Source organism: Hippocampus bargibanti, linkage group LG20 (genome assembly GCF_051943395.1).
Source record: "Hippocampus bargibanti isolate YZ-2025 linkage group LG20, ASM5194339v1, whole genome shotgun sequence".
NCBI classification, from domain to species: domain Eukaryota; kingdom Metazoa; phylum Chordata; class Actinopteri; order Syngnathiformes; family Syngnathidae; genus Hippocampus; species Hippocampus bargibanti.
The window spans coordinates 7029553-7042626 of NC_142753.1; the positions used below are offsets into that span (position 1 = coordinate 7029553).

Consider the following 13074-nt stretch of genomic DNA (forward strand, 5'->3'; position numbering starts at 1 on the left):
GCTCTCTGAATAAGGCACCAACTACGTACAGTACTTGACATTTTAAATGAAGACATGTTTCGGCATTGTAAAAAATAGTATTTTTTTAAACAGGCAAATGTGAGGACGCCATAATTTGTCAAAGATGTTACGATAACATTGACATCCCTTTAAATATGTTTTTATGTCTTCTTTAATGAATATTTATGTGAATTCTGACTTTAAAGTCAGAATTCTGACTTTAAAGTCACAACGAAAACAATTTTGACTTTAAAGTCAGAATTCTGAGAATAAAGTCAGAATTTTGCCAACCATATTTTTTTCTTCAGTGGCCACAATCCTCTTCCGTATGTGTGTATTATCTTTTTTGATTTTTTTTATCATTCAGCCACTTGACAAGTGTAATAAAAAACGATGGTTTCGATGTTTTTTCCAAAATAAAAAAACGTTGGGAGAAATTCAATGAACACACACACACGGATACTTCATTAACCTTGGTTACAACTACTGTGCTTACCCATTAATATTTTAGTTGTGAATACAATACAATACATAATGCCTTATACAGCGCTTTAACACCAGCTGAAGCTATAACACAGCGCTTAACATAGAAAACTATCATATACAGAAAATAAAGTAGAAAGCACCAGGGAATAAAACTAAGATTAAGTCTGACTCATGCTGTGTCAACAACAGCTTGGCAGAATTGCCAGCTAATTAACAATTTCAACATTTCAACTCATCAGGCATGGATTCTCCTTTCATGGCAGCCAGGGCGTTGTCGACCATCTTCTGCAACATCTTTCTCATGGTAGCGATCGTACTGGTGCCAAAGTGAGGGGTGATCAGCACGTTGGGAACGGCGAGGAGAGGATGATCCCTGGATCCAATGGAAAACAGGATTTCACAAAAGGCTTTGAGAACTTGATTTGGAGATATGGCAACCTTGGCAGAGGTTCAGGATACGTCACATCCAAGGCAGCAGCTCGGATGGTCCCGCCTTGCAAAGCCTGAACCAAGGCGTCCTGGTCCACCACCGGACCTGAACAAACAAGGGCATCTTCATAAAACAGGATTGGTTTGGTATTTGATGCATATACGGTGATCAAGAGTTCCATGTTGGGGATACAAGGAAGAAGCAAACAAATCCGTGGGGGTTCCAAAGCTACCCCTGCTGATGTTGATGAGCGTGGCGGTGGGCTTCATGAGGGCCAGTTCTGCAGCGCCGATGAGGCCAGTGGTCTCGGGTGTTAGGCACACAGATAGGATCACAAAGTCGGAACGGCCCAGGAGCTCGGCTTTGTTCTTGCAGTAGCTGGCCTCCAACGTTTCCTCCTCCTCAATGGTTCTGGAGACGTGATCCGCTCAAAAACTGGATGAACATCGTCGACCATGAATTTCCGTGTTTTTTACCTTCGGTTTCTGTTGTAATACAGAATCTTCATATCAAATCCTTTGGCCCGCTCAGCAATTTTGCATCCGATATTTCCCATTCCGATGATCCCCAGAGTGGACCCAGAGACGTCGACGCTGCCCAGCCACTGCGGCAAGATCGGCGTCTTGGGGTCCATCATCATCTAGTGACCTGAAAGGAGTCGGGTGATGTAAAATGGAAAGCAAACGCGTCGTCGTCGGGTCATCACCTTGGACGATGTTGCACGCAGAGGCGAGCAGGAGCCCCATGGCCATGTCCGCCGTGCACTCGTTGACTACGCCGGGCGTGTTGGCCACCTTCACCCCTAAGCGGGCGAGGTAGGGCAAGTCCAGGTGGTCGTATCCCGCCCCTCCGCTGGCGATCACCTTGAGTGTCGGGAGCAAGGCCAACAGCTCCGGCGTGACCTTCGGGAGCTTCCGCCACACAAACAGGACCTGGATCTCGGGTCCTCGCGTCGCCGGCTCGCTCAGGAGGTCCCGTTGGCGGAAGATCCGGAAGTGCTGCCTCAATATGTCCATGGCCTGCTCCAGGATGGCTTGCTCGCCCACATCGGAGATCAGAGCCCATGGTTTGCCACCATCAGTCGCCTGGAGGAGGAGGAGAAAGGCTGACGGGACAAATAAACAGATTTTGCGGCGTTTAAGGCGCACCGGAGTGTAAGGCGCACCACCAATGAATAGTGTCTTTTCAAACCTTTTCCATATACAGTGATTACCTCGGTTTACGAACCCCTTCGCTTACGATCTTTTCGGTTTACGAACGTTAAATTTATGAAAATTTTACTTTGGCATACAAACTATTTTTCGGGATACACACGGAGCGCCACAATGAGTGATGTGTCGTTGGCGAACAAGCCCGTTCTACAAAAAAGAAAATGGCAGCCGACTTTTTTTTTGTCCTCTATTCCCCGCCCCCAGTCTTTGGTTAAAGCCACGTGATTGGTCAAGAACGCAGCAGTGAGGGGGGGATTAAACATTAAAAAGAGAAAATGGATAGAAAACAGTAAAATTTGGACTTGTTTAAACTTTGATAACAGAGTGTAGACTGCAAGGTTAAAATATCCCATCAATCAGGCTCCACAAATAACCCGCACAAGCCATCTGTACACTTGATGCGAAAAGCTATCAACCCAGCTGAACAGAACAAATTTGATGAGGAACAAGGTAAAATTATCGCAGAGAAACCACCTACAAGGGATCATTCCTCAAGATGGTGAAAGAAGAAGTTCCTCATCAAGGTTTTAATGCTGATGACACCGCCTACTCCATTCCATCAAGCCATCAACGACCATCACAAAGGTTAATAAAACAACTTTACTTTTACAGTACAGTTCAGTTCTTTAATTATAATACAATAGCACATTTATGATACATAAAATAAGGTATCTTTTGTGTAGTTTTAAGGCTTATAAACTAGAAAGTAGAATTTTTTTATGGGGACCTGGGAACGGATTATTCTCATTTTAATGGTTTCCTATGGGAAATTAATTTTTGGGATACACACTTTTCGTCTTACACTCTCTGTCTGGGAACCAATTAAGTTTGTAAACCAAGATATCACTGTAGAAGGTGCACCGGACTATAAGGTGCACCTTCAATGAATAAAAAAGATTTTTGATCCCTGTCTTGCAAAGATACAATATAAGTAGTGGAATGTGAGGTGCAAAAGTTGTACAGTTACCAGCAATGTCAAACATCAGATGGTGGGCGAGCCCCGGTTAAAGGTGCTGGATTTTGATCCACCGGCTTAGGCACCCAAATATGTTTTGTCTTGTTTTTTCGTGAAGAAAAAAGATGAATTTAGCCATCAAGTTTGATTAAAAAAAAAACATGCCATTTTTATTCACAAATGAATGTGTTGTCGTTCAACAAATTAAAAATAATGTTTGATCACATTTGCATCGTAATTCACCAACCGCACCCTGATGGAGTTCTTAAAAAAAAGAAAATAAAAGAAAGATTGGCAAAGCGGCGCCTTACCATGGATGCCGATGCCTGCTCTTTACTTGAGAAGTCGTCCACGCCTTTGGCTTTTCGCTCTGCGGACGCTTGGAATGGAAGCTCCAAAGTTAATTCATCATCTCCAGATGACATCATCATATTTCAGGGCTGGAGAATCATTTTCATTGGAGCGCGCCGCTCGGCTGGGCGGGACGCAAAATGTGGATTTTGTCTGCTTCGGGATCTCAACTAGAATATTCATGATTGACTCAATTGCGTTGATTACAAAATTTTTTTCAGCTATCATCTGTACTTCTTTGAAGGCGTCTGACGTTTTGCTCCTCATCCAAAGAGCTTCGTAAGCGAACTATAGTTGTGCTGTACGACAGAGCCTACACAGACGTCGATTCCACTTCAAAATGGTCTGCCTCTGTGTTTTGTTTTCAGCTCTTCAACCTTTCAAAACAATTCTTCAGTGATTGTTTGCACACGTGTCAACGTCACCTTTAACAAGTGTTGATTCATTGGCTTCAAAACACATGCCGAGGCACCTGCCATCCATCTTAACGGGCCGCCGCCATCAAGCCCGACAAGCCATTGCTCGCCATGTGCCCACTTGAGAAGAAAGTCACCCGTAATCTGGTCAAGCTTTGGGTGTTCAAGCCGCCAAAGGTGACGCGGGAGCGACTGATGCCGTGAGGTAACAGGTCAGGAGGCCTCAAACACCGCACGGCGGCAAAGAAGAACGGGATTTCGGGCATTGACTTGGACAATCTGATGAATGAAACGTCCACTCAGCGAACGGCGCCGAACGGGAACCATTGGAGGCGCTCCAGGGTTGACGCAGAGAGGTTAGGTAAGAGATAATCGGTGGCTCGTCTCCTACTTTTCAGATCAGCCGCCTCTTGAATGCCGCTGTTACCTAATCATGCTGCCCGTGCGCCGCCATGGGGGCCGCTGCCGCCTCTCCACATTCGCTGTCGACAAACTAATTAATGAAACAATTTCTACAAACCTTTTTGTCAAGGCTGGATGCATCGCTTGGGCCCCGCAATCATGCCATTCGGCGTCACTGACGCCACTGTAATAGAAGAATAGAAGAACAGATTCTCCATTGAAAAATAAAGACTGCCAAAAGTTAAAGTATGCACTCCACTTTTGTTGTTGAGTTTATAAAACAAGTACAGGAAAAAAATGAAAATAAAGAGCAAACTTTGACACATGTATTATAAGGGATTAGCCAGCCAGCTCAATAGGAGCGCTAGTTAGCTCTCTCGCTAGTTAGCTTTATTGCTAGCTAGCTCGTTCGCTAGCTAGCTAGCTAGCTCTGTAGATGAGCATGGAATTTCACAAGTTTAATTGGCTTTCACAGGTCGAATAAAATGATGTCGCAGGCCAGATTTGTCCCCCAGGCCTTGACTTTGATACCTGTGCTGTAAAAGGAAGCTAAGCCGCCATTTTGTAAATGCACGACAATTGCCTTCTGCGGGTAACATTGGCTGGCAGAATGTTTTCAGAAGTGATGTGGCATCCCCCTCCAGTTGGTTACTTGTTTCACGTCTCCCAAAATCGTTTTTTTTTTCATCCGCACATATTTGTAATTGTCGTATTTAAACTGTAATACATGTACGCAATTTGTCCTGAGGAGCTGGCGGCCATTTTATCGGAAATGGTTACGACGAACATATACATTCATCGCCGCAGCTAAATGGGCTTGATGGCAATAAAGCGAGTATTTTTACATCCTTCCTTACCACCAGCGGCGGCGGTGGTGGTCGTTAGCGGCGGTTGAGTGCCGGGTTTCGCTTTGCTGGACAGCCGGTCAGATCAATGTGACGCAAAGCTCTTAGTCCAAGGCCGCTGCTCCCCAGCAGCCCGGCGGATTATGCGGTTGAAGGTCACACCATCTTTACATTGTCAAACGACTGCGGGAACGCGACGCAACTGGCGTTCATTGTGGATGGCGTTATGTCATTTTAATGGATGCATTTGGAGGGCGGATTAGATGATTCATACCATAGATTGAGCAGATTATTGCTTGGAATGATACGAGACAACAAATCCGACAAGTGAAGACCACCCATCCGTTCATCCATCAACCAACTCATCATTTCCGGGACCTAAACAAGAAATCCGAAGGCCATGGGGGGGTGGGGGTCTTATTACACTCACAATGGCCATTGTCTTTGCTTCTGATTCAAAGTACACTTTTTTAGCCTTCAAAATGACTGATGACACAGATTGTACAATATAGTGCGTAAATTTGTCTCAGATAGCTCAATAATCACAATAATTCGGACACCTGTTGATGTTGTGATTGTTTTTGTTTGACCTGGTCGAGTGGAGTGACCTTCTGGGAAAATACTTTTGGAAGGCAAAGAGCATGACTCATTCCAAACCAGCATTCAATGAATCAGCACGCTGAGTCGGGTCGGCGAACTGACTCAGCAAAAGGGAGAGCGGGCCGTTTCTAATGGTGTATCCTAAGGCCATTAAGAAAAGACGACAGAGAACAGCAGCTGAATAATCCCCGGTGGCTTTGTGTCCTGCTAATCATCTTATAGCCAAGGCGAAGCATGGCTGCAAATGTGCTTGCATGAGGACACATGTACGTACCGAGGAGGCTGGTTATTTGCAGCTCCTTACACGTACGTTGTCATGCAATCCTCCAACATTACTCCAAAATAATTAAAATCACGCAATAATGAAAACTATCAAAGGGAGATTGGTTGGAAACCATGCAAAATTACCCGGAAAAATATTATTTACGAAATAATGTGTGGCGCTACCTATCTAATCATTCGTCGATCCATCAGATTATTTCTTGTACTTGATTAGCAGTGCGAAATGTTCGAAAAATTGTACGTATAAACTTCGAAACATTCTCCATTCAAACGAATCTATTATCATTTGATCGATCGATAAATGAACTGCCGGGTTTTGCGTTGACAGCTCAATGGGGCTTCTCATTGGCGGGCTCCTGCCCACGTGACGCTCGGTCTTTGACGTCTTGTCTGGTAGCCTGCTCTGTTTGCGGTGTGTTCGTTCAGTCACTAGCAATCGACCAGAGCAAGAGTTTGGACCGAGCCGCATTCGGCGAACCGCCAGTTTCCCTGTCGCCTCGGAAACTTCTTTTATTTCACTCACTTTGTTATGGGTCACTAAAACCTTTTTTTTTTCGGAAGCCCTTCCACAAAGTGACTTGAACGCGAGGTAAGTTTTACCCTTCTCCCCCGTCTTCGAGGCACTTTGGTATGTTCCGATAGTTTTGTTATTACACAGCTACTGAAACAGATCGATGATACGAAGTTTGATCAAGTTAATTCATTTCATTTCGCAAGAAATATTCTTTGCCTAATCGGATGAGACTGCTGCTCCTCTCTTACTATTTATGAAGACCCCAAAGGGAAGTGTTTTTCCGCCCTGGTGAATAAGAATTTTGATCTAACATAGTCGGATAGAGAAAACACAAGTCTAAATGCAACATGCTTTCAAGTCTTGCGTATTTTCATTCACTGGGTCCAACTTCCAAAAGGACGACGGATGCTTGCACAAAACCTGTAAGGTCCGTGTTCTGATCGCGCTGTCAAGTTATGACTTCTACTTGTGTAAAATCTCTCAAAACATTTCCATAATCACGACGGTGTTTTTTTTCACCAAAGGTCGAGTATTTGACAAAACACCGAACACCGTAGTGGTTAACACACGTATCTTTCAGTTTTTAGGTTCTGGGTTTTATATCTTGGCTCCAGACCGAGTTTGCACCCTAGCATCCGTTTTTTCCCACCAGTCTAACCTCCCCGCCACGTTCCCAAAACATGCAAACGTGCACATTCGCTGTAGAGTAGACGAAACTCTATGTTGGCGTGAACGCGAGCGATTGGGTCTAATGTGTTTGGGAGGGAGAAATGGACCTTGACCCCTTGTGCCAAAAGGTCCTGGCGTACCTGCAACCTCTGTTAGGATGATGCTGAAACGACTAAATTGCACTCCAACAAGAATCATCCATTAAAATGGACATTTGGTTCAAATGTTTTCAGTTCAAAATAATTTTCCAATATCAAGGCCACTGAAGCTTACAGGAAGTGGAGCTGATGACAGTGTTGCAAAACCTGAAATCATCGCCCAGAAGTGAAAATAAAACCAAAACACATACACACACGGATGAAACAGGAAAACGATGGTACGGGTAGAGACCCCCGTCCCCCCAGCAACTTTTTTTGTCAGGGTCCCTCTGAAGACTTGATGATGGCGAAACTTGCTAAATGTGAGCACGGGTTCCGTTTGTGTCATGTGGGCCAACTAGCGTTTTTTTAGTCACGGGCCACTTACTGGTACTCATCCTGTCCCAGATTCCTGGAATCCGGGTGGGCCTCTAGGCCGGCTGATGCCGGCCCACTCTCAGTTTCAAAGCAACAGTGCCCTCTTTGTGCTCCTCGCCGGCAGTTTGCCGCCGCCATTGACAGCCTGCTCGCCAGTTTTGGGCCTCATCATACAATACAATAATAATAATAATAATAACAATAATAATAATTGGATTTGCCTTTATTAGTCTCGCAGTGGAGAAATTTACATTTCACAGCAGTAAAGTGATAAAAGGAATGAAAGTTGAAACACAAAATACATGAGCTGCTGTAAAGGCAGCCGCTCTAGCGGCGCCGTCTTGAAGTCAAAAGAACAAAAAAAAAAACGACATAAATAATATGACAACATAAAGACAATATGACAACACAAAGACACATAGTCATTCCTTCTTAAGCACTTTCTGTACCGTCTTTGTTACACTAAGCAGTTCTAGATGAAAGAGGAGAGGATCAAAGCATCTTTTCACCAGTGGATCAGGGACATCATGGTGGAACGTGCATGCCGACTACAAGCTAAATTTTGAAAGCAAACACGCAGCTGCAGCATCCATTGATGAAAAGAGATTGTCTCACATCTCCTGTCCCACATAAATCCGCTTCAATTCCAAGCCGCGACCGTTCCACATACGCATCGGCGCTCTGCGCTGACGTTCCTTTCTCCTTATCACTTGTGATAATAATAATAATAATAATAATAATAATAATAATAATAAATGTCATTTATAAGCACCTTTCAAAACTCTCAAGGACACTTTACAGTCACAGGATAAGTTTCCAATACAGATTGATTTTTATAGCACTTTAACAAAGCGCTTCACATGAACAACTCTCTCTCTGTTTGTTTGTCTCTGTTTGCGAGGATCCCTCACCCCACCCCGCACAACACAAATGCCACAACACTGATAATTGGGGGGTGGGGGACTGGATTAACTGTGGCGTTCTTTGGTTCGGCTTTACCTGCAGGATATAAATGGAAGACTCCTGCTCATGATGTAAGCGGGAGACAAGATGCTCAAGGCAAGACGCAAAGTCCACAGAACGCAGCTTTGCTACTTAAGAGGGGGGGGGGGGGGGGTTAGTTGGGTTTCCTCCCACCTGCAGGGCCTTCTCAAGGTTTTTCTTTTTTTCCCAGGTGAGGTTTGGGGAGTTTCTCCTGATCGGGGTGACTTTCAAAGTCAAAAAAGTCAGCTTTATTGTCCAATATACTAATATGCATGACATACAGCACAGATGAAATTACTGTCCTCTCGGACTCAGCGTGCAAGGCACTTATAATGACTTTAACAAACATAATAAACACGAAAATGCCAATTTGCCGGGAGAGGGGAGCCGCTGCGCATTCACGCGCCGCCATCTTGGGGAAAAAAAAAACAAAACAGCACTCATCTCAAGCAACGATTTGGTTGATTTTAGGCCATCGCGGAGAAATCGGACATTTTGCACTTTTTTGAGGCAGAAAAAGTCCAAATGAACGACTTGCGCTCGTTCGGCCGACACGGCGTCGCACCTTCAACCTCAAGGGGCGCGAGGCGTGAGCGGGACATGCCTCGGCCATGTGAGCGTCGCGGGTGTCCGTCTGCGCAAAGCCGCACTTATGTAACAAGGTCCAGCTTGTCCCGCGAGCGCGGGTAAGAGTCTTAGCGGGGGGGGGTGGGCAGAAATAGCCTGGTTACTTTTGCCGTCTGCTTGGAGGGATGTGGAGTGACTCTGGCCGTTTGGTGACTTCTTCTTTTGGAATGTACAATTCCACTTGGGGGGCAAAGGCGCTTAATCCAGACTTGCGTTAGCCTCCGCGTGCTAGCTTTGGTGGTCTCGGGTCCTTTGGGGGATGATGGCTGCAGCTGCCGTTTTCTCCACATCACTGAGCCTGACAGCAAAACTACAAAGACTAAACAGCCACTTTTTTAAAGAGGCAATCAACCAATGATCTCTTATTCCACACTGATGTGACTTTTGCATTCTCTCCAGCCGCTTGAAAGCACCACCGCCCCCCCGCGACGCAGCGTCACTTTTGACACCAGCCATGGGGAAGCAGAACAGCAAGCTCCGTCCTGACGTCATGCAGGATCTGATGGACAACACCGACTTCACAGAGTACGAGATCACCGAGTGGTACAAGGGTTTCCTGCGGGATTGCCCCAGCGGCGCCCTTTCCATGGAGGAGTTCAAAAAGATCTACGGCAACTTCTTCCCGTACGGCGACGCCTCCAAGTTCGCCGAGCACGTCTTCCGCACGTTTGACGCCAACGGAGATGGCACCATCGACTTCCGGGAGTTCATCATCGCGCTGAGCGTCACGTCCCGCGGTCGCCTGGACCAGAAGCTCAAGTGGGCCTTCAGCATGTACGACCTGGACGGCAACGGCTACATCAGCAAGGCCGAGATGCTGGAGATAGTCACGGTGAGTCTTTGCGCTGTTTGCTGGAGGATGTGTCCGGCGGTCCTGTGGTGGACTGCATTCGTATTTTGGTTTCTTTATTTTGTTCCCTTCACCAAAACCGCTTCCTGTCAGACCCACAGAAAAACCTAACCTGTGACTGTAAAATGACATTGAGAGTTTTGAAAGGCACTTACAAATGAAAATTATTATTATTATTATTATTATGATTATTATTATTATCAACTCAGCACTACAGTCAACTAATGCTCGCTAAGCAGTCATTTTATTTATTTAGCTCGCAAAGGTTCGTTGGTATATTAAAAAAAAATCTCTCTGCATTGCTTTTTTAATCTTTGACGCGATAAAGATGACTTTGACTTTAAACTTTATAATGAGAGATCTATTGTATTTTTTTCCTCATTTATTTGAACAAAGTGACACCGCATTTTCGTCACGAATGAGTCGGACTTCTTCTTCGTTGGTTGCGTACTTCGAATACACCAGTATTCGGTTGCGCCGCATTTTCGACACAAATGAGTCGGACTTCTTCGTCAGTTACGTACTTCTCAATACACCTGTCGTCGGTTTCGGTTCTAAACACGCCTGTATGCTCAAAATCAAAATTTCCATGCACGCAATAATTGAACAGATGTAGGCGCCACGCAGCGAATCAACACCTGCGTGTTGCCCACCGCCGTGCTTGTCGTTTGTTTCTCTCGACGATTTGATTGGAGGCGTTTTATCTTCATTTTGATGACGATCCAGATTGCCATTGGAGCCAGGTGCGCCAAACAAGTTTGGGCGGATAAAAACTCGCGACTCGATCAAGATGTGACGGAAAATAAAAGTCAACGACTCACCGGGGTATCTGCACGCAGCTGACGTCACTCCGAAAAATAACGTGGCCATCTTGCTCGAATGCGCTTACCACACCGCAAAGTAGCGGCAACCGCGCCCTCTGGCGATTTCCGTCAAGTATTGCAGTGACCATGAAGTCGTTTCTCAAACGTTTCTTCCATCACAGGCCATTTACAAGATGGTCTCTTCGGTGATGAAGATGCCGGAGGACGAGTCGACGCCTGAGAAGCGCACAGAAAAGATCTTCAGGCAAATGGACACGAATCAAGATGGTGAGCCCTTCCCTGCTTCATTTAGTTTAACCCCTGGAAAAGACAGCTGGAGTTTTTTTTCTCAAAATGATTATTGTTAAATAGTTGCTTCATCATTTAAGGCTATTTTTTTGTTTGTTTGTTTTATTCAGGTAAGTTGTCCCTGGAAGAGTTTGTGGAAGGCGCCAGGAACGACCCGTCCATCGTTCGGCTGCTGCAGTGCGACCCGAGCAGCGCCGGCCAGTAGACGGTCGGCTCGCTTCTGGTCCTCTCACCTCATTTTTTTTTGTTAGTTAACCCTTGAAAAAATGATCAATATCATATGAAAGGACACCTTTGAAGAACTGTATTGCCGTACACGCAGGACGTGTAAAAAAAGTGAATAGAGAAGGTACGGAAGTGCACTGAAGTCATGTTTGCTGCTGTGCTTTTTGTGTTGAAAAGACTCAGTGAACGACAAATACTGGAAGTGAATCTTGCAAATTGTTTCTTTGTTTTTATTTTTAAATGATTTGAATTGTTGAAGGAAGAACGTTACAGTCGAGCCCCAAACGAGCCTCACGCTGGCCGGATATTCAAAGATAAAAAGATATATTTACCCAAAATATTTTGTTCTTCTGTGGTTTATTTTCTTTATAGAATTTGTAACAAAATGCGCTACATGGAGCTTGCCGTTGCTGGTGCAAAAAAAGATGGAGTTTTTTTTTTTTAATTGTCCGGTCCAGTCTGACTTGTGAACATAAATACATTTTGTTAGATACATTTATTTAAATTTGTAAAGAATTGTATTGTAATTAATTTAAGAGAAATATCACTTGAACTCAAAATGAAATGTTATAGTCAATACTTATTGTTTTTTTTGTCAACTAGTAAAATTATTTTCCAGTTTAAATATATTTTATGCTAATGTATTTGTACGAAATAAAAATGCAACCGTTTCAACTAAGTTTTTCCAAACATTTTTTTTGGTCATTTTCAAAATAATTACATTTATTTTGGCCAAATATATTTTCAAAGTATCCATCGATTCAATTCTTAGCCAAGGTGAGAATCATTTTGAGGGTTTTTTTCCCTCCCAAATTCAACACATACCTACACAAAAACACAATTGCATGATAAGGATGGTTACTGTGTTGCATTCTTTTTTTTGACTGCTTTTCCTCTTTCAAAAGAAGTTTTATTGATTGCAATGTGCTGTTTTTCTTTTACTCGAAGGGGCAAAAAAAGATGTCATCTACTGATACTCGATCGGGATGATATTGTAGTCACGTCACAAAATGGCGTCGTGTAAAGTAACCTTCCCCATCATGGCCGCTCGGACACCATTTTTTTATTGATGTTTTTTGGTGTGTTTGTTTTGCTTTAAAGATGCACCAAATTTCAATTTCACTTGAGAATTCTTTCTTTTAATCCCAGGTAGTGTGAAGATACTGTACACGTTTGTAGCTTTGTGTGTGTGTATGTTTGAGTATATATAAGGGGGTGACGAAACAAAAAAAAAAAGACAAAGATGGCGAAACAGGCCCTCGGGTAATTCTTTATCCCACTTCTATGAGCATCCCGTGGACAAAGTGCCAAAGATAGAAGTTTGTGTGAGTGTGTGTGAGAAAAAGAGAATATATTATGTGCATATATTCTCTCTCTCTCACACGCACACACACACAGTATTGTATCATGTATGCTGTACATTTATTACCAGTGGAAGAAAAAGGATGTTACTGTCATATTTGTGTGTCTGTGTGTGTGTGTGTGTGTGTGTGTGTGAGGGGGGGGGGGTTAGATTTGATATTGTTAACATCTGTCTCGGATGTCCATTCTGTCATTTAAATAAAGACAATAGAGCCAAGTGTCTTGTTTTTGTCAGCCG

General features: G+C 44.1%; 2 protein-coding genes across 2 annotated transcripts; one reads left to right on the forward strand and one right to left on the reverse strand.

Moving 5' to 3' along the window:
• Positions 1-693: 693 nt before the first annotated feature.
• On the reverse strand, positions 694-2151 carry LOC148882894 (uncharacterized; the record flags this gene model as incomplete). The annotated part of the gene is given in 5 exon segments (XM_089023694.1): positions 694-859; positions 925-1021; positions 1149-1327; positions 1393-1564; positions 1623-2151. Coding segments are annotated over 5 exon segments (1131 nt in total), but the record flags the coding sequence as incomplete, so codon positions are not given.
• Positions 2152-6384: 4233 nt separating this feature from the next.
• Positions 6385-12971, forward strand: ncaldb (neurocalcin delta b). Its single transcript, XM_089023692.1, has 4 exons — positions 6385-6567; positions 9687-10119; positions 11123-11228; positions 11360-12971. The coding sequence occupies exons 2-4, from the start codon at positions 9742-9744 to the stop codon at positions 11452-11454; spliced, it is 579 nt and encodes a 192-aa protein (XP_088879818.1). The 5' UTR covers positions 6385-6567; positions 9687-9741; the 3' UTR covers positions 11455-12971.
• The last annotated feature ends 103 nt before the right edge of the window (positions 12972-13074 follow it).

What these genes read in the sequence shown, in the direction of transcription:
- ncaldb (XM_089023692.1), top strand. Translation starts at nt 9,742, where the DNA reads ATGGGGAAGCAGAACAGCAAGCTCCGTCCTGACGTCATGCAGGATCTG. An exon ending in AGATGCTGGAGATAGTCACG is followed by an intron (nt 10,120 to 11,122) that starts GTGAGTCTTTGC and finishes CTTCCATCACAG; the next exon opens with GCCATTTACAAGATGGTCTC. An exon ending in AATGGACACGAATCAAGATG is followed by an intron (nt 11,229 to 11,359) that starts GTGAGCCCTTCC and finishes TGTTTTATTCAG; the next exon opens with GTAAGTTGTCCCTGGAAGAG.